The sequence below is a fragment of the Neoarius graeffei genome, chromosome 3, assembly GCF_027579695.1.
Source record: "Neoarius graeffei isolate fNeoGra1 chromosome 3, fNeoGra1.pri, whole genome shotgun sequence".
In the NCBI taxonomy this organism is placed as follows: domain Eukaryota; kingdom Metazoa; phylum Chordata; class Actinopteri; order Siluriformes; family Ariidae; genus Neoarius; species Neoarius graeffei.
In genome coordinates, this window is record NC_083571.1 from 72749839 (window position 1) to 72771520 (window position 21682).

Genomic DNA, 21682 nt, shown 5'->3' on the forward strand with positions numbered 1-21682 from the left:
AGTTACTTAGTGTATAATAAGATTCAAATACAACAAATATAAGACTATTAAACCTGTTTCTGGACATTGTACTCATTTAAAGCATGAATCAGGATGAAGCGGTTATGAGGGAGGGATTAATTAATGCATCATATCCATTTTTCTCGAAGCTCACCTCAACTTCATCCTGAAGGATAAACAGCCTCCATCTTGACTCCTTCCAGCGTCTAAACACCTCCTTCTTCTTTTGATGGTTTCAGTGTTCGCACCTCATTTTCTCTGCACTCACCTTCACATTCATTCATTTCTGTGTTGCTTCCTTTTTTATTTGTTTGCACTTAGGATGGAAATTTTGTAAGGAATCTTTATTGATGCTCCACCCGATCCACAGTATTGTGTCTGCTGATGTTTTGCACATTTTGGATGAAAGTGGAAGGATAAATATAAGTGTAAATATAAATGACAGACCGTTATTCTGTACAGAGATTACAGCTGATAATGACAAAACTTTATAAAGCAACTTCATTAATCAGTTTTGTTTATAGTCAACTCAGTTTATTTGTATCGCGTTTTTACTCCAGACATTGTCATAAAGCAGTTTTACAGAAAAATCAAGACTTGAAACATATGAGCTAATTTTATCCCTAATTTATAATTTATGCAGTTTATACAATTCTTTGATAAATGTATTTGTGTTTATTAAGTAGTATCCGAGATTAAAAAAGTAGTACTAAAATAGAATGTGATGAATATATTTTGCAAAGTAAATGAAAGTGGGTTACAGTGATCACAGTTATACAAAATGAAAAGAGATATTTTTGCATGTTTGTTCATATTTTCATTCTCTTACAAGAGTGAAGAGATCAGATTCATTTTACGGATAAAGACCGAGGTGTAACATCAGGTCTCTTATCCTCCATGGCATTTCTGGTAGGTGAGGAACGTGGTCCCGGTCTTCACCCCCAGCTCTCTCAGGCTTGTCTGCTTTAGAACTGGTTTGCCGTTGTAGATAAGGTGCAGATTTCCCACCAGCTCAGGCCTCGATTTCAGGTATTTCTTGGTCAGCGTGTCAGTGGTGTCTGTGCTCTTCAGTGTCAACTCAATGTTACTGACCTTAGAAGCATCGAACACCTTCACTTTAATGTCATCAGGCTGAGGAGATCCTGGGTCTCCATCAGCCACCTTTAGAAAGCTGTGAGTAACGCAACTGAACTGTTCAGGAACTTTGGGCTGAGAGGCAACCTGAGAAGAATCATCCTTGAGTTTTACAACAGGGTCCCATTGCTGAGAGAGAGAGAGAGAGAGAGAGAATCATTAAAAAGAAATGTCTTACACCAGACCCATATGAATAATATCAAAAACAAAGAAAGTTATTTTTCACTTTCAGAATGTAAGAAGTCTAGAGATATTAGATGTGGAATATATCTCTGTAAAACACTTTGAAAGCAGAAATATGTCCCTGATATTCTCTAACAGCAAAACATGCTACAAGAGTAAAAACCCTGAATATTAAATAACATTAATGCTGAAAAAGTGCTGAAATAAACGCAGCATACTTGAGCAACGCAGATTTGTGCAGCCATCTCGTCTTGTCTGGAGGTCTGCTGCGTGTGGCAAGCTGCTGCTTTTATAGCCTTTCATGGGGAAGTACCTTCAATTCGACATACAACATACAAATTGAACATCAGATCTACTCGTCCGTCCTCCAAGTGGCAAAAGGCTTGTAAGCAAACAAAAACTAATAAATAAATGAGAACTGATTGTATTGTCTTTAGAATGAGAACACACAAAAATCTGTTTTTCATGTCTGCGATCTGAAGGCAAATATTAGTTTAAAGTAACTTCCTGTATCTGAATAATGCAAAAAAACAATTTCTAGGGACACAGCTACTTGTCATTAACATGTCCCTGATGAATCGAATCTATTCAGCAATGGCTGAAAATAACTTTCTTTGCCCCTGAATTCCTGTGAAAAGTGAATCAGTCAGAACTAAAACGAGTAGTCAACTCTAGCTAAAAGTTTGAGATGGTGCTGTGATCAGAACTGAGTTGATCTCTAATCTGAACAGCTTCTAATGAAACTGTTATGCTCAAGTTATTTTTTTTGCCAGTGTGTTTTATCCAAAGTCTCTCACAAATCAGTCCTATGGATGAATAAAAGAGGGTTAAGAGTCTCACACAAGTCCAAAGACTTTAACTCACAACCTTCTGGTCATGAGGACAGAATCTTTACCACCATCATTGGTCTCAATGGTGCCATCATGGATTGGGATCAATGTCCTGCATGTAATAAACACGTTACATACCAGTTACACCACAGCGCTGCTGAGTTCTGGTCTTTGATTGGTCAGGTGTTGATTAATTCTCTATAACAGCAGCTCTGACAGTATTGCAGGTTTATATTAACACACTCGTTCTAATTCGTTATCGTTTCTATGGTAACAGTTTGTTCACAGGGACATGTCCAGCAGATGCTTCACTGATAATAAACAGAGTAAAACCATGCGTGTAACTGTAGATATGGTGAAGGTTTCTGTAAGGAGAAATGGGTTTGTATAACGTTTATGGAAAGAGTCTCTGGTATCAGTGCTGTGGAACAGTCAGAGGTGAAGCTGGAACTTTAAGGTTTTTTGATGTTCAGTTTCAGGATAGAGTTTACACTTCTTTAGTTTCTCAGGAACATGACAAACTGCAGAATTATTTTTTACTCTTAAGAAAAAAGAGGGAACAGTTGTTTATAGCTGCTGGACTGTAAAGTGAGAACAGAAACTTGTTAAATATAACAGAGAAAAAGTATGACATGATAGTCTGTAATAAATAAAAAATATCAGGTGTTAACATTAAATCTACTTCATCAGATAATCTTGTTACTGTTCACTTGCTTAGAAAACACGTGACTTCAGATAAAGTGAAACAGCTTTGCATGGGAATTTTAGCTCAGCTGACAAAGAGAAAGAGAAAGTGTTTTCACAGGAAGTATTTAAAAACAAGCCACAGCAGAAAGTACTGGGTTTTATTGCACTTGTTTACATCTTAGGCACCTCTTGCAAAAGTCCCAATGATGTTTGCAAAAAAAAACCCAAACTACATTGTGTCTCTCACACACACACACACACACACACACCCAATATGCACCCATCCACCAGCTGTTCTACGCAGTTCTCTAATCAGCCAATCCCTTGACAGCAGCACAATGCATACAATCATGCAGATACAAATCAAGAGCTTCAGTTAATGTTCACTTCAAACATCAGAATGGGAAAAATTGTGATCTCAAAGTGTGACTTTCAGTGTGGCATGGGTGTTGGTTTGAGCCAGATGGACTGGTTTGGGTATTTCAGAAACTGCTGATCTCCTGGGTGCCATGGTGGTGTAGTGGTTGGCACTGTCGCCTCACAGCAAGAAGGTTCTGGGTTCGAGCCCAGTGGCTGACAGGGGCCTTTCCGTGTGGAGTTTGCATGTTGTCTGCGTGGGTTTCCTCTGGGTGCTCCTGTTTTCCCCACAGTCCAAGGACATGCAGGTTAGGCTGATTGGTGGCTCTAAATTGACTGAGTGTGAATGGTTGTTTGTCTCTATGTGGGATAGGCTCCAGCTTGCCTGTGAACCTGCATAGGATAAGTGGTTACGGATAATGGATGGATGCTGATCTCCTGGGATTTTGACACACAACAGTCTCTAGAGTTTACACAGAATGGTGTGAAAAACAAACAAAAAAAACATTGAATGAGCAACAGTTCTGTGGGTGGAAACAAACACCTTGTTGATAAGAGGTCAGAGGAAAATGGCCAGATTGGTTTGAGCTTTTTTGGTAGGAAGGATACAGTAAATCATGTAAACACTCTTTACAGCCATGGTGAGCAGAAAAGCATCTCAGCATGCAACAGCAGAAGACCATACTGGGTTCCACTCCTGCAGCCAAGAACAGGGATCTTAGAGTCAAGAACAAGTTCTTATTAAAGTGAACATAGAGTGAATGAGTGAGTGAGTGTGCGTGCATGTGGGCGCAGTCTCTGTACATCATTAAGTGAAATTAATCACAATCTTTAATGTCTTTAGTTCATCTATTCATCTTTTATTCCCCTTTGGTTGCTTTTTTGGTGATGGGCGGAGTTTTCTGCAGCGCCAACAACGTATCTCTCTTCTCGATATTCTGCAGCTGCTTCTTCTTCATGCGCTTCAGCTTGGCTGTGTTGCGAATCTAAAAAAATAAAAATAGTTGAGAAGAATGTGTGATTAGAGAACAGTTCGTTTTTCTTTTTCTATTTTTACCAAACCTGTGTCGCCTTTCACCATGAAAATGCCCCCCCTTAACAGTGATGCAGTTTATTTTTGTAGATGTCAAATAAATAATTAATTTCAGTTAGTTCAGTTAAACAGTTAGTTTCTGAAGAAATGTATTCAAATATTGTGATTTTTTCTCATAAATCGCTCACATCTGCTATTAACCAGGTCTGATGTTTATACTCGGGGGGGAAAAAGGGAAAGAATGAACGAATGTAGAGAAACACCCCACCTGAGGAGCTGAAGGCGTATGATAGCAGCAGCAAAAAGATGATGCCGAAGAGAGTGGGAGCAAAGACACAGCCTTGCTTCACTCCGCTGCTGATGGGGAAGGGAGTGGATGATGACCTGTCGAACTGCACTGTACCCTTCATGTCCTCATGGAACAACGATGTCATATTCAGCAGTTTTTGTGGGCATCCTATCTTCACGAGGAGCTTGAAGAGACCCTTTCTGCTTACAAGGTCAAATGCTATAGTCAGATCTAGGAAGGCAATGTGCAGGGACTGCTTTTGTTCCTGGCACCTCTCATGCAGCTGTCTCTGCTGTCTGCTGTGCTCTGAAGCCACACTGCGACTCAGGATGGACTCGGCCAGCAAGTTGCTGCAGTCACTTCAGGGTTACCCAGGCAAATACCTTCCCTGCAATGCTCACCAGTGATATCCTGCGATTGTAACAACTATCACTGCGGTCCCCCTTGTTCTTGGAAAGCATGACAATGTTTGCATCACGCATGTCATGGGGCACTGATCCTTCTTCCCAGCATTGACAGAGGAGCTCATGGAGGTGTGGTAGTAGAGTGGACTTGGCGCACTGTAGCCCTTCTGCTGGAATGCCGTCACTTCCTGGAGCCTTGCCATGTGTGAGGGTGTCGATGGCTTTGCTGAGCTCTTCATCTATTGGTGGTACATCAAGCTCCTCCATGACTGGTAGGCTGGGGATGCTGTCGAGGGCTGACTCTGTGACTACGTTCTCTCTCGAGTATAGGTCTTAATATAGTATTCTACCCATTGTTCCATCTGTTCATTGCGTTTTGTGATGGTCTCACCCATGGACAAGTTCAGGACAGCAGTTTTCCTTGCACTCTGTCCGAAAGCTTTCTTCATAGCTTCATACACTCCCCACATGTTCCTGCTGTCAGCAGCATGGTGGATGCTGGATCATTAGTTCAACCAGTACTGGTTGGCACAGTGTCTTGCGGTCCTCTGAGCGTTGCTTCTTGCTGTTCTCAGGGCAGCGAGGTTCTTAGCTGATGGCTCCCTCTTGTAGTTCGTCAGGGCTCCTCGCTTAGTGTCAATGACCGGTTTCATCTCTGAGAGACTCTCGTCGAACCAGTCTGGGTTCCATTGTTCACTCCTGCCGAATATAGACAGGGCTGTGGTGTAGATGGTGTCCCATAGAAGGTTCCATCTTTCTTCGGCAGTCCCAGTTGCTGGTTGGTCCTCTAAGGCTTTTTCAACAGTGTCAGCAAACTGAGTGCAGAGTTCAGGGTCAGACACCATAGCAGTGTTGATGCGTGGAGGGCCAGAATGCTTGGAGTAGTGGAATTTCTTCGACAGAAGGCGTACCTTGCTGCACACCAGTGTGCGGTCTGTATCACAGTCCGCACTGTGATAGCTGCATGTGGTGAGTACGCGCATCAGCTGGGCTCTCCTGATGATGATCAAGTCCAGTTGGTGCCAGTGATGGGACCTTGGATGCATCCAAGACATTTGGTGGTGTGGCTTTGTATTGAAGAACATATTGCTGATACAGAGTTTGCGATAGGAACAGAATTCCAGCAGCCTTTGACCACTCTCGTTCATCATGCCAAAGGTGTCCAATGCAGTTGGGCCATGAGTCGTAGTCTCTACCCACGCTGGCGTTGAAGTCTCCAAGCAGGAACAAGTGCACAGGTCTTCATAAAACTTATCTTCGACCTCCAGAGCAGAGTTGGGGCATAGATGGTGAAGATATTCACGAAGCCTGTGGAAGTGGAGAGTCACAAGGTAAGGATGCGTTCAGTGCTATCTGATGATGGTTCAACAGAGGACAGCAAGCTGTTCTTGACAGCAAATCCCACACCGTGCAGTTGCATTTCATCTTCAGCTCTACCCTGCCAGAATAAGTAGTCCTTCTCATGCAATGTGCCGCTTTCTGCTAACCTGGTCTCTTGAAGAGCAGCTATGTCCACATTCAGTCTTGAGGAGTTCAGCGTTGATGACAGCCGTTTTCCTTGAGTCGCCGATTTGGTGCAAGTCATCAGATAGGCCAGGACACATGGTCCTGATGTTCCAGCTTGCGAGTTGTTGGACTGGCAGTTTCTTCTTTCTTCTTATTGTTTTGCATGGTGCAGTGATGCAGTCCACTTGTTGAGAAGGTTCTCTAAGCTCCAAGCACCCACTGAAGCAGGCAGACTGAGGCAGGTCGGCACCTTACTGGCCAGGGGCTGCCCGGCTTTAAGGCAGGCTGTAGCTGACCAGTGGGACTACGATGATCCCTCCCACTGATGGAGACAACCCGTAGCGCCTTGCCCTACGCCAATCAGACTGCACTTATAACTCCTAGACTGCTTCCTCCTGTGTTGTTTTTGCTGCTTACAGCAACACCGAAGTGGCCGCTCCGGAGCGCAGAACTAGGCAAGGTGTATGGAGACTCAGGGCTGCCCGACACCAGAATCCCCCTCTCTGCCTCGCTGGTGTGGTCCAAAGGAAAGCAAAGCAGTACGTTTGGCACCAGGTTGGCTGCAGGAGCTGCCGGAAGGAAATCAAGATTGACGATCCTACTGCCTTAGGGGCTCCAACTCCGGATTTTTCCTTGAGGTTTACTACTGAAGCCTTTTCCATGGCTGGATATGGCCGCAAGGCAACAGAGGTTTGGGATCAGAATTTCCTTCTCCTAGACAGACTGCCTTCCCGGGCTGACGAGCTCTACCTACCCAAAGCAACTGGTCTTAAGGCGCCAGAGATCCACCTTCGCCCCTTCTCCTATCAGTACAAGCAGGTCCACCGGGCTTAAAGGCCAAGCCACACGAGCAGACTAGGAGTTGGACTTGGTTGTCAGAGGCCATCTGAGACACGCGCCAATGGGAGCACTTTATAGGCAATGGGAGCTTATCCCCACTGCCACCCCCGGCTATGACAACCTTGGACCCCAGACTGTACAATTTAATACTAAAATAAATAAAATTGTATATTTAATTTGGAAAAATACACAGTTACTTTACATTTGATAAAGAATAAATAAGAACCATTGTGACATATGCAAAAGAGTCTATAAAGAGTCTTTCTGTTCCAGTTTAAAGAACTTTTGCCCACTCTTCCTTACAGAACGTCTCTCAGTTCGGAGATGTTCTTTATTGGAGCTACAGCATATTTAAGATTCTTTCACAGATATTCAGTGATGTTCAAGTCCAGGCTTCCTTGCATTTCTTGAAGCTCATGCTGAATCTTAGGGGATGATTTGGATGTCCTGTTGTAGAAATGAGTCTCTTTAGTTTCAGTTCCTTTACTCACAGTATCTCAGGAACTGTCTGAAATTTACTGGAATCCATTCTTCCCTCAACCTGTACAATGTTTCCTGTACTGCTGGTTGCTGCACAAAGCCTTAATAAATCCGCTGCCATTAGAGGTGGGAAGATTCACCGATTTGCTCCGATTTAAAAACATGCACTGGATACAATTTCGGATGAAATCAGGATTCGTTATTTTTAACATCACTGCATCAGTAAAATCTCAGTCTTCTCCTTTAGTTTATCGTTTATAGTCTTCTCCTGCTTTGTTTGCATCAGTTAGCTTCATTTTCAGATGGTCAATCAGCTGCTTAAAGGAGCCCATGATTATTGAATGTTAGCTGAAAGTTTGAAGAGTCACAGAATTCATTACTCTGGAATTTTTATTCCTAATGGAAATCCTTGACCTGCTCAGTGAATCCTAAATGAGCCAATTAACTTAATTAAGTTCTGAAAATTTTACAAGTGGAAGGGTATCCAAACTTTTGCACATACATATTTTACTCCCCCCCCCCCCAATTCATCAAAGTCATCAAAAATCCATAAACACGATCATGAAGTGGCCTGAAACCGATAAAACTCCGTCTTCACACTGGCAGCCTTTTTCCCCACCTTGTATGGCCCGAGTCGCTCAACAAACTGTCGGTTCACTGAGAGTGGGCGTGGCTTACCAGGAAGTGTGCAAATCAAAGAAACACTAATTCAGTCTCTTATTTTCTAAAATAAATTAGAAATCTGTAGGTGTGTGCGTCTCACCACTTGAACAATCTCTGCTTTCTTCTCATTTGCTGCTCGTCTCCTCAGATGTTCTTCCTGTCTCTTCCTTTTCTCCTGTAAAACATTTATCCATTTTTTTGTTCATACCTTTTTGAAAACATCTAGAGGTTTAACAGTGTATCTGGAGTAAATGTTACTCAGCTCAAGCACACAGGACTGGATTAATGCCTTCATTCAGCCACTGAGGAGTATCTCCACTTACAGTGGCTTTATTATTAATTTGTAAACACTTCAGGAATTTTGGCGCCATCTTGTGGTAGACTTCACTCATGACACATTACTGAACCAATTCTGAGGTTTTATAGACCCCTTCGCATGTTTGTAAACAAACCGACCGTTGCCAGGATGCGCGCGCAGCCTGGACCCAGAAACAATGGCGCTGCCCATAGACCGGCATTATGAGCTGTCAGATTATGCCAAACAATTGTCTTACAAGATCGAGAACGCTACATAAACAAGTTAACTCTAACAAGTGTACATCGCCTACCGGATCCGCATTTAATTAAAGAGTGGACGGATGATGTTAGTAAGTTCCCTGGTATACAATGGCCAGATATATACTCGTACCTTATTGACAAGACTTCAGTGTACACCCACGAAAAACTTCGTGCCTACAAGTCTTTAGACGCATATGATTATGTTATGTGCGGGCATGTACAACTTGATTAACAATGGGACATTCATATTCATTTTGTTTTAATCAAATTATGCCAGTGATGTGATGGCAATGTGGCTTTAGCTACGACAGCAAATACCAACACTAAACAGCAATTTGCAGGAGGTAATGGCATGAAAGGAATGATAGTGTAAAGAGTGCAGCTAAGAGAAATCAGAGCTGCGTAAAAAGCGAGAGGCAGAGACCAGAAATGAAACTGAACGGGGCGGGAGCTAGGTTAGAGCAGTCACCGTAAGTTGGCATTTAGAGTGAGGGCACACAATTTTACCTTTCCATCCTTGCTTTAAAATTGTGATTTTCAGCATACACAAATAATGATGGCACAAAATCTGGACTGCTTGAGTCAAGCGAGACCTCTCCTACAAACAAAATTGCATGCAAAGCTAAGTTAACATGCTAACAATAGTCATTACATTGTGTAACTATGACCCAGCTAATCAGACAAACGTTACCAAAGTATTTTACTACATCAATAAACGAAGACTAGAAAGAATAAAAAAAGAAAGATTTAATAAATAGCCTGATCTTACCTGTGATGAAGTGGGCGCTGCAAACCCGCGCATTTTTGATGGTGCTTTCATCCCAGTCTACACGTTTGATGGCTTGTAGTCATAGACGTCGGCGATTTTTTTGGAATGGGTGAGATCCTGCTGGAATTCTGTACGTTTTAACCCCATCACTGCTACGATTCTGACACCCGACAACACAACAACTAGGCATTTCTGAGTCTTTTTTGGGTCCAGGCTGCACGTGCAATTTCTGCTTACGTATGAATGACGTTTACTGCGAAGGGGTCTATACCTGATTATGAGTTTTGTTTGTACTTTTTATCCATTTACCTGCGCATGCGCGTGCATGCACACACACACACACACACACACACACACACACACCTCCTTCTCTCTGGCTTTATTGTCTTTGAGCTGTTGTTGGTACTGCTTCACCATCTCCTTCTCCCTCTTGGCCTCCATCTTCTTCTGCCAGGAGCTGCGCAGAGGTTTATCACGCAACAGAGCTGAGAACCTACAAAACAAAACACACACACAAACCATTACAACAAACATCAAAGCATTGTGTGATGCATCGGGGGACGTCATGGCCGGTTAGAGAAGCAGCTTTGGGACCAAAAGGTCACCAGTTTGCTTCCCTAGACCAGCAGCAATGGCTGAAGTGCCCTTGAGCAAAGGCACCTAACCCCCAACTGCTCCTCAGGCTGCACTGGGTATATTGTATAGTGCTCTGTGTAAGAACCCCTGCTAAATGCTGTTAAAGGGGAACTGAAAGCAAATTTTATTTTCAAAATTCTATTTCTCATTTTATAAAATGTAGGAATGCATTTCTGACAGCTATTTTGTCACTGCTATAGCAAGTTATGAGTGTTTGAAATATGCCATGTAATACATCAGTCCATATGTCAAAGCAATGGCCGTAAACGAGATTCGCTGAGACCTGTGCAAGACTTTGTAGGACAGAAGTAAAATGTACAGCGGAAATCAAAGTGACCAACATTGTCAAAAGACGTGTGTGCCCTCATTTGAATGTTGATGTAATCAAGCCGGAAGTTTTCCCCCCGTGTCCGAAATCACTCCCTACTCACTATATAAGGCACTATATAGTGGGGACGACATTTTGTAGTGCTGTCCGAAACCTTAGCGAGGATTATGTGGGAAATGCGCTCAGTATATGTATTTATCACAAAAATACATGCATGTATTTATTAGTTTGAAAACCCACCAGCCGCCTGATCTGGCACGTTTTAATTGTGCGACAGTAATGACGTAGATACCAGCGCGACGGACTAGTCCTTATCCTGTCGTCTTTCCAACTCTTCTCTACTCCATGTTGGTTCAAAGTCATATGGAATAATCTCAATCACCGATGAAGCTGGCAAATCTCAAAATTAATTTAAATTGGAATGATATGGCGATCTGGCTACTGTGTAAACAGTTTTCAAAATGGCGGCGCTGACACTTCACATTTGAAGTCTCGCAAAGATCGCACGGATGGTCCTGCCGTGGACCATATGAACTACATTCAACATAGCTAAAAACTGAAAAGGCCGATAAGTGGAATATAATATGCCAATACAAGTCATGATAAGGTTAATAAAACCAAAAACATAATTGAATAATACGTTAATATTAAGAAATAAAGCAAGTTTAAAAAGACTTCAGTTCCCCTTTTTAATGTAATGCACTGAATCCATTCAGCCTCAAACACTGGCTGCAGTTGTGTTAATGCATATATTTATTATTCTTTATCTCTCTATTCACTGTCCAGTGGGCTGCACAATGTAAGCTGTTTTGAATGTGCTTTAGAAATAAACCTGAAGTTGTTGTGGGTCACAAATGCAGTTAATAAATCAGAGCTGAATGTTTAAACGTATACTGCCTTTTAGATTTTTTGAATTTAGGCCATAAAAAGAATTTTCCCTGGCACACAATTATTTTTTTTAGTGGACCAAAAGCTACTGAAGTCAAATCAGACTTCAAATTTTATTACTTTTTTTTCCTAAAAGAACAATTAATGAATTTAGAGCCCCCTTGGCCCTAAATTCTCTGCCATTTTTCCCTGCCTCACCGTGACCTTAACCAAGATACTAAGTCATGCATGACATGGTGAGGTTTCCCCATTTGCAATGCATTGTGGGATACAAATTTGCAACCTAAGAGAACAATGGAGTACATGAATGCACGCATGCAGGCCTTTCAATTACATGAAAGCTGTGACGGATAACGTCGTAGGCACCCAAATTAAAACGGCGCCCAAATTAAGGTCAAGCGCCCAAAATATGCTACCAAAAGTAAAAAAAAAAAAAAAAAATGTTGATTAAATAAACTTGGCTGCAAAACACCCAATGTCTTGACTTTCTTCTTTAAAAACACCGAAATTAGCAAGAATTAGCATGCATTTCTCGTAAGGCCAAGAAAAAAATAATTGTTTGTTTCCGGTTACCCGACCGACCGTTTAAAAAAAATGCCCCGACCCTAGACTTTTTTGTTAGATGTTTAAAAAAAAAATTTATTTTTGACGACCAACAATAAATTTTGAAAAAAAAATATCTGCATTACGATTTGCATAATATTGTCGATCTGACAAGTGACTAATTCTAAAACGCATATATCGGACAAGAAACACTCATTGATTTCTCACGGCCTCAATCTGACGCCATGACCTCTTTCCGGGAAACTCTGGCTTGTGTTGTACACAACGCTAGGCATCATGGCGGCCAACGAAGTGTTCTCAATTACCGTGATCAGTTGCGACCACACGGAAGATTGTAAGACAATAAGTTCATTTTATAAGTTTTCAACTGTAAAAGAACTCTACGAACATTATCATCCTCCGCTGGACGAGTCATGCAAACAGTATACACACAGCACCCAGGCTAACGGCGGTATCGATATCACAATGGAAGTCACGTTGGAAAGCCTGCTCAGCAATTTTGGCTTGCGGGCACTGACATTTGAATGTAAACGGAAGCCAGAGTTTCAAAAAATGTTAGCTATCAAAACAAAAATACTAAAAGTACACGAGGACGCAAAAGTAGAGGCAACAAAGGTGACAAATAATGCCACACCTAAAATTTATTAAAAAAAAAAAAAAAAACTACCTACCCGGTATTTTGTGTGATAAAAAATAAAATAAAATAAAAAGACCTACCTACCTACCCTATTTTTTTTCAAGATGTAATAGGAAACAAACAATTATTTTTTTCTTGGCCTAATTGACGCGAAATCCGCACCATTCCCATGTAGTTCGACAAACCCAGAACTAGCCGTAAGCCTCGCGCAGAGCACAAATTCTCCATCAACGGCGATCGGCATGCCACGATTTCGTGGAAGAGCGAGACTCGTGTACCAATGACCAGAGCAGGATTTCCACATTAGGTAAATCTTTTATGGCGGTTGGCAAACAGCTTTTAGGTGCATTACCACCACCTTCTGGACTGGAGTGTGAACTAGAACATTTCTCACACTATTGTGTTAAATTCTCCTAATAATTCCTGTATCATTTAAAAACTGTGGGTGGTAAGAGAGAGCAACTGGACTTGCTTGAAGATTCTTGAAGACATTTCACCTCTCGTCCGAAAGGCTTCTTCAGTTCTGTCTGACTAATAGGGAGTATCAGGTATTTATCCTCTCATGGATGAAAAGCAATCCTAAGGTGTCGTTGAGTCATCCTGTTGGTGTGGGTCACTGGGGGCTGGGTGTGAACGGTCCAGAGAGTCGTTGGGATGATCAATGGGTTGTTGGTTCTCTCTGTCCTTATGTGAGTCACTGAAAACAGCTGGGTTTTGGTGTGCATTCAGTTGTCTGGGAAGTGTGTCAAGGACTGCATTGTAGGCGGCTGATAAATGATGTCTTAGGCCCTGTCCACATGGCAACGGATTCAGGTGAATCCGATACAATTGTTTATCGTTTAGGCCTGGCGTCCACACGGCACCGGCATTTTGGGTGCCCCAAAATGCAATCTTTTGAGAACGGGTTCCAGAGTGGAAAGATCTGGCAACGTTGCCGTTGCGAAGTCATCTGGATGAGTAGAACGGATTTGTTTACGATGATGTCACAACCACATGACTGTGAGTGCTTCACGCCGGGTAGAAGTGTAACGAACTCGATGCGAGTTGTCAACAAATCCTATAACTTGGTTCATGAAACGCGCTTACAAAATATTTTCACTGTGAATATTTATTGTGTAATGGTGCAAAGTGAGAGAAAGAGAGAGAATAACCCTTAGTGCAGAGTCAATCCCGCCAGCAAAAATAGGGTAAAAAAAAGGAGCGATCTCACCTCTTCAGATGTTGGTTTAAGTCCTACAATACATTCCTCAAAAAGGGCGTAGAAGAACAAATTAATCCATCAACGTGTAGCATTCAATTTATTCCGGACCATTAAAGACGCCGCCTTCCGCGTAGAATCATACGTCATCCTCGCCGCCATATTGGATAGGTCAAAGCGGAGAATAAAGATGCCTCATTCATGTGCTGCGTTTAACTGTACCAACAGGTTTGCCGTCTAAACGAGATCACATGGGATTACCTTTCACAGGTGAGACTGGAAACATACTTTTCATTGTATTTGGTCATTATAATGTAATTTTACGAACAGATTTTTCTGACTTTGTGGCTAATATGAAGTCTCGCGCATAATAGTTTATGCGCATGCGTCCTTAATTCTTCTATTGTTCTGGTGTCTCCGAAGGGACCGTCTTACAGCGCCCCTAGAGGTGTGGCATGTGTATTGCATCGTTTTCAGCAAGCGTTGCGTTGCCATATGGACCTGATATTTTACTGATCGTTGCCCATTTGGATGCGATATTTTTTTAAATAACATCTCGTTGCCGTTGTCGTGTGGATGTAGCCTTAGACTACCACGTCTGTTCAGTGATGGTCGTTCCATCTCATCTCATTATCTCTAGCCGCTTTATCCTTCTACAGGGTCGCAGGCAAGCTGGAGCCTATCCCAGCTGACTACGGGCGAAAGGCAGGGTACACCCTGGACAAGTTGCCAGGTCATCACAGGGCTGACACATAGACACAGACAACCATTCACACTCACATTCACACCTACGGTCAATTTAGAGTCACCAGTTAACCTAACCTGCATGTCTTTGGACTGTGGGGGAAACCGGAGCACCCGGAGGAAACCCACGCGGACACGGGGAGAACATGCAAACTCCACACAGAAAGGCCCTCGCCGGCCCCGGGGCTCGAACCCAGGACCTTCAGATACTGCTGACGTTTTCCAGCCCAAAATATGTTCAAAACCTGCCAAAATGCACTTGAAACCACCCAATCTGGCAACACTGCGCACATGCTGCTTCTCTTGAATGCATACACGGAAGTAAGGCGGAAGGTAGTTTGTCGACGTCACCTCAAGACGACGCCAACGATTGGTCAAATTTGCGGTGATTGGCTATAATTGCAACACCGCCTGAATTCGCGGGGATTAGCTGAATTTGCGTTGAAGTTGCAAATCGCAACATCGCAAAATCCTGGAGGGTCTGATAGGTGTATAGTCTAATTACACACATTTTCGCTCACCATCGCAATGATAAAAAAGGACCTTCTATGTAAACTAATGCATAGGAATAATATTTATATTGTGAAATCAATACATATTTTTTGTTATGACTAACGAATATTGGGTAGAATACGCTCAGTGAAAAACAGACTTCAACAAGATGAGTAACCAGGCTCAAGTTCGCCTCAAAAAGATACATATTTGGGCTAATTGCAGCATGTTCTTCACTAATTACAATATTTATGATAGGGAGAAATATACTAACCAGCATCTGATGTGTAGGATCCATTGGCTCGGTCATATTTTTTGTCACAATTTGAGTACTGAAGTTGCAACACAAATATTGTTGTGATTAGCTCCTCGTCTCGTGGCCAAATGATGGAACTGGGTCAGAGCACAATCAATGAAAACCTGTGCATGCGCACAATTCCTCCCTCTGCTTGACTGCGCAAAGCACGCAATTTCATTCACATTATTCGCTCGGGAATCCCGTCAAAATAAATAACTTACCAGCCACAGAATGGCCAGTTTTATTTTTGAGATATTACAGAAAAAAACATCACAATGACCAATTTTCAGAGGGAACTACATTTCACCGATTTTATGAAATCGAAAGGCCGTCTTGCTTTAATCCCAACATTCACACAGTGTGTGTAATCTCATCTCATCATCTTAAGCCGCTTTATCCTTCTACAGGGTCGCAGGCAAGCTGGAGCCTATCCCAGCTGACTACGGGCAAAAGGCGGGGTACACCCTGGACAAGTCGCCAGGTCATCACAGGGCTGACACATAGACACAGACAACCATTCACACTCACACCTACGGTCAATTTAGAGTCACCAGTTAACCTAACCTGCATGTCTTTGGACTGTGGGGGAAACCGGAGCACCCGGAGGAAACCCACGCGGACACGGGGAGAACATGCAAACTCCACACAGAAAGGCCCTCGCCGGCGCCGGGGCTCGAACCCAGGACCTTCTTGCTGAGGTTCAGCATGTGTCCTGTGTGATATTTGTCTCTCAGCACCCAGAGATGTCATACAAATGTCACAGCCATAATTTAATAATCTGTTATCAAAAATTAAACAAATAGCAAAAAATAAACATCAAGCACAAAAGTTGATCCATTCAGCAATGAATTATATTTTGGGCCTGAACCGCAGACAGTAGTGCCATCAGTCCATATAATCTCTGGGTCAGGTGATGCACTGTTATGGCATGTTTATTTACTTAGGATTAGTGGAAATGTACCTACAAATCGTTTTTTTTTTTTATCTAAAAATGTACCTATTAAACTTTTTATACGTTTATATAAACAATACATTTATTGAAAATCCTGATAAAACACGGCAGCACCGGGCTGATGGAAAGGTCTGGAATATTTAAATATTAAACACGAACACTTCACTCAGAACAGAAAGATAGAAAAGATAGTGATTAATAATCGTGAATTTAGTACTGAAAAAAATAATCGCGATGATGGTTTACTCGGTAATCACACACCCCTGAAAGAGTCACAGATAAAAGTTTAGAAGATGAATAAAGTGTACACCTCTGCTTGTTCCGGTCCTTCCACACGCGCCCGGATTTGGGTTTCCCCAGCGGGATCATTGTTCTGCCCGGAGACTGGTTCTGAACCTTATCGCCGACTTTATCAGGACTGCCGGTTTTATCGCTAATCTCTGTCGGTACCGGAGCGCGTGCACTGGGCTGAATCAGACTGTCCTGATTGGTCGACATGGCTCGTGTTCCTGCGCGTGAGCGTTTTGGGGGAGTTTATTTGAATAACCGAACCGATCCAAGCAGAACCGTCCTCCCCAAACCCCAACACACGTGTAGAGATACGTGTGTTTACTCAACGTGGAAAAAGTGAAGACGAAGAAGAATGAGTGCGGAAGTGAAGAAGTGCGCATGTCTCCACCTAGCGGCCAGGAGCACAGCAGCACCATGGGGGGAAGGGAATAGCGAGAAGGAAAGGGTGTGTGTGTATATACACAGATAGATAGATAGATAGATAGATAGATAGATATTCAAAAGTATTCGCTCACCTGCCTTGACTCCAGTGGCGGCTCCTGAATTTTTTTTCAGGGGGGGCAATTTTCCCCCGTTATGTCTACACGGACCATAAATGTCCACAGGACTGAAGTAAATTGACCTAGCTAGCAAGTCAACTGTTCGACAGAATGTTCTGTAAATAGATTTTGTACTTCAAACTCCATGACCAGCAAGAATTTTACAGACTGTGCAACTTAAGGACAAACAGGAAAGTGCACTTACTGTAACAAAACATTGTAAATAGTTGGCTAACATAACAATAGCAGTTGAATAAAAAGATGAGTGGATCTTTAGATCTTGCAATGGTATTTACCAAGGATATTACCAAAGTGCTAACTCTCAGAGCAAAGTGTGGCAAATATAAAAATGCACATTGAAAACATCAAAAGTGAACGGATTCTGTGACTCTGTGTGTGTGTGTGTGTGTGTGTGTGTGAGAGTCACGAAGTCAACCAAACCCAGAAAAACACCACGGTGACTGGAGCCCTCAGTTTCGTCTTTGCCTCGTAGAGCTAACTCGAACACTCCACAAAATTTCACGCATTGGATGAGCCGGTTTAATACGTGCCTGTTCTTGCTCACCTCATCGTTGTGGCGGTGAACTGCTAGCCTGTAGCCTTCATCCAGTTGTGTAGCGATGTTCACTCTCCCAAAAGCCGAAAATTTCAGGCAGCTGCCCATGTGAATCTTTGAAGACTCATGTTTTTTTATTTTCTCCGACAAATGATGCATGTCCGAAACTCCAGTGACCGTCCAAGCAGTGTTGTCCGTGGAGCCACCTCCAGGGTGGGAAAGTAAGCAGGGGGAGCAGAAAACTGCTGAGGCGTCCTTGCAGCCAGCTCGCCAGGATTTGCGCTGGGACCATGTTGAAGTAAAACCTCAAGTATATGATTTCCCCCCCTTGTCGAAATTTGTTTTATGTTTAGATTTGGTCGAGGGGGGTCCAGCTTGTTTTGTTGCCAATTTAGCTCGATTTGATCGCTGACTAAATGGAACTTCTTTTAAGGACCGCACTGAATTGGTTTCTGCATCCATCTCACCTCAGAAACTGAGCGGCTCGAAAGCAACTTTGCCGCACTTTGCAGTGATGTAAGCACGTTAGGGCAAGCCCCCCCCCCCCCCCCCCCCCCGGAACCCATAGAGATTGCATTGAAGTGTCAGTCAGGAGAAAAAAATATATATTAACATGGGACTCCATCAGTGAACTCTTGGGCGATTTTCAGCGTGACTGAAATCGCCCCAAAAGGGGCGGTACTCTAGAAGCAAGACCACCCTGATTGGACAATGATACCCAGAGACAGATTAAAACGGCCTCGAGCAGCGCTGGTGAAAGTTCCTTTTAAGAAAAGAAAAAAAACTTTTTTTTTTTTCATTTTGGCAGTGCGTCGCCCAATCGCCCACTCCTCCAGAGTGATCATGGGCCTCTTGGCTGCTTCTCTGACCAGTGCTCTCCTTGCTCGCTCTGTCAGTTTAGGTGGACGGCCATGTCTTGGTAGGTTTGCAGTTGTGCCATACTTTTTCCATTTTTGAATGATGGATTGAACAGTGCTTCTTGAGATGTTCAGAGCTTGGGATATTTTTTTATAACCTAACCCTGCTTTAAACTTCTCCAGAACTTTATCCCTGACCTATCTGGTGAGTTCTTTGGTCTTTATGATGCTGTTTGTTCTTCAGTGTTCTCTAACAAATCACTGAGCCCTTCACAGAACAAATGTATTTATGCTGAGAGTAAATTACACACAGTAGGACTCTATTAACTAATTAGATGACTTCTGAAGGCAATTGATTGCACTTGATTTTATTTAGAGGTATCAAAGGACAGGGGGCTGAATACTAATGCACACCACATTTTTCAGATTTTTATTTGTTTAAAATTTTGAAGACAATTTATCATTTTCATTTCACTTCACAATTATGTGCTACTCTGTGTTGGTCTCATCTCATCTCATTATCTCTAGCCTCTTTATCCTGTTCTACAGGGTCGCAGGCAAGTTGGAGCCTATCCCAGCTGACTACGGGCAAAAGGCGGGGTACACCCTGGACAAGTCGCCAGGTCATCACAGGGCTGACACATAGACACAGACAACCATTCACACTCACACCTACGGTCAATTTAGAGTCACCAGTTAACCTAACCTGCATGTCTTTGGACTGTGGGGGAAACCGGAGCACCTGGAGGAAACCCACGCGGACACGGGGAGAACATGCAAACTCCGCACAGAAAGGCCCTCGCCGGCCACGGGGCTCGAACCTGGACCTTCTTGCTGTGAGGCGACAGCACTAACCACTACACCACCGTGCCGCCCTCGGTGTTGGTCTATCACATAAAATCTCAATAAAAAACTTTTAAGTTTGTGGTTGTAAGGTGGAAAAATGTGAAAAAGTTCAAGGGGTATGAATACTTTTGCAAGGCACTGTAAATGTGTGTGTGTGTGTGTGTGTGTGTGTGTGTGTGTGTAGAGAGAGAGAGAAAGAGAGAGATCCTTGTTTTTGCAGACTCCAGCAGTGCAGTATTTTAGTGTTTGAGTGCAGCAGAACTGAGTGTCTGTGATGAATTTTAAAGGATAAAAACGTTTAAAGAATGGTTTTGTATTTTATCAGAACATCTGGATCATGTGAATTAAAGCATGTTAGTGAATTATCTCCCACTAAACTATCCATCCATCCATTATCTGTAGCCGCTTTATCCTGTTCTACAGGGTCGCAGGCAAGCTGGAGCCTATCCCAGCTGACTACGGGCGAAAGGCGGGGTACACCCTGGACAAGTCGCCAGGTCATCACAGGGCTGACACATAGACACAGACAACCATTCACACTCACATTCACACCTACGGTCAATTTAGAGTCACCAGTTAACCTAACCTGCATGTCTTTGGACTGTGGGGGAAACCGGAGCACCCGGAGGAAACCCATGCAGACACGGGGAGAACATGCAAACTCCGCACAGAAAGGCCCTCATCGGCTCGAACCCAGGACCTTCTTGCTGTGAGGCGGCAGTGCTAACCACTACACCACCGTGCTGCCCCTCCCACTAAACTAGGAGTAGAATATTAACAGATAACAGATTAGATTGATAAAATTTTTGACCTTTTCCAACTACATGAGATGTAATCGAATATAATTAGACATTAGATTACATTATTAGGTTTACTGTCCTGTTTTTCAGTAAATGTAATCATAAACATTTATTCATTCACTGAAAAATATTCCTTGTTTTTTCTATTATTATTATTATTATTATTATTATTATTATTATTATTATTATTATGGAGTATTTAAAATATTATTTAAGCAAAAACACAAATTAATATAACGTTACCACATTTATACCACATACACAACATATCTATAAATATATAATTTATATATCTGAAGTCAGATGTTCCCTGTTTATAATTAAGAATTATTAATAATAATGATCAAAAGTTGATGTAAAATATATTTAATCTTTCAGTTATGCTGATAATGTGTTTATAAATGCACATAAAAGCTTTTTGTGGTTTTTTAAACCACATTTTCTTTAACTCCGAAAGGGAGTGGAGTCTGTGGTATGTAAAGTTGTTAGAAATATTTCATGTCGGATGAGTAAAGATTGGGTTAATGTTTTACTCTTTAAATGTTAATACAGTCCACAGGAAGGTGGAGCTTTACACCCTTCATTTAGCTTTGCACTCTGGCACAATTATTCATTAGTGCTCATAAACATATATGCACAGCAAGCAACAATACTACATTATGCTGCATAATGCTGATGTTACAGATGTTAAACAGCTGTTCCGGTAACACCAGCTTTCTACTAATCCTCAAACAGAACCGAATTTAACTCTGCAAAAGCAGAGAGATGGAACTCTGTACACATGGTGATTATAAATACTGTGAATCGTCTTTAGTGTAAATGAGTCAGGTGACGCGGCGGTCAGACACCTTGGACCCTGGGTGAAGTGACTCCAGGCTCTCGCGCGCAACTACATGTTTGCTACTAATCACGTGGTCGGGTTGAAGCGCAGAAGGTCACGTGATTGATGTCGACTTCCGCCCCGGTGTTGTTGAAAGTGTTTGTGCAGTTTCAGGGCTGATCAGTGCAGCAAACATGATCTTGTGCAGCACTGGAGCTTTTTTCTGCTTCTCCTTCATCTCCGTTACAGTAAGTCTGTTTATTACTCTCAGGCTGGTTGAGTTACTCACTGCGCATGCGTGGAAAACTTATCTGCCGTATTTCGCTAACTCTGTAAGAGTTCCATTCGAGAGAAACAAAGCCCATTTATTCATATTTTTGCCGATTAATGTTCGTTCATTTAAAGATAAATTGTAAATTATGGCTTAAAAGTGCTTTCATTGAGGTTTATCATGAAAGCGGTTTTATTTTCGATTTTTTTTCTTCCCAGATTTTCTGATTGTT

The 21682-nt window shown here is 42.4% G+C and overlaps 2 protein-coding genes across 2 annotated transcripts in view; one reads left to right on the forward strand and one right to left on the reverse strand.

Annotated features, from left to right (window-relative positions):
- Nucleotides 1-2971: 2971 nt before the first annotated feature.
- On the reverse strand, nt 2972-17097 carry ccdc86 (coiled-coil domain containing 86). Its single transcript, XM_060917248.1, has 4 exons — nt 16781-17097; nt 10097-10226; nt 8507-8581; nt 2972-4177 (listed from the first exon to the last, which is right to left on the reverse strand). Exons 1-4 carry the CDS (start codon nt 16966-16968, stop codon nt 4052-4054), a joined length of 519 nt encoding a protein of 172 aa, XP_060773231.1. The 5' UTR covers nt 16969-17097; the 3' UTR covers nt 2972-4051.
- Nucleotides 17098-21293: 4196 nt separating this feature from the next.
- Nucleotides 21294-21682, forward strand: part of glb1 (galactosidase, beta 1) — a 31786-nt gene continuing 31397 nt past the window's right edge. The window contains exon 1 of the mRNA XM_060917249.1: nt 21294-21427. Coding sequence (XP_060773232.1) covers nt 21374-21427 — 54 coding nt within the window. The 5' untranslated portion in view covers nt 21294-21373. The remainder of the gene's footprint in view (nt 21428-21682) is intronic.

Coding starts and splice junctions, on each gene's coding strand:
- ccdc86 (XM_060917248.1), bottom strand. CDS start 16,968: ATGTCGACCAATCAGGACAGTCTGATTCAGCCCAGTGCACGCGCTCCG. Junction 10,227..16,780: donor AAGGACCGGAACAAGCAGAG/GTGTACACTTTA, acceptor TTTGTTTTGTAG/GTTCTCAGCTCTGTTGCGTG. Junction 4,178..8,506: donor AAGCAGAGATTGTTCAAGTG/GTGAGACGCACA, acceptor TTATTTTTTTAG/ATTCGCAACACAGCCAAGCT.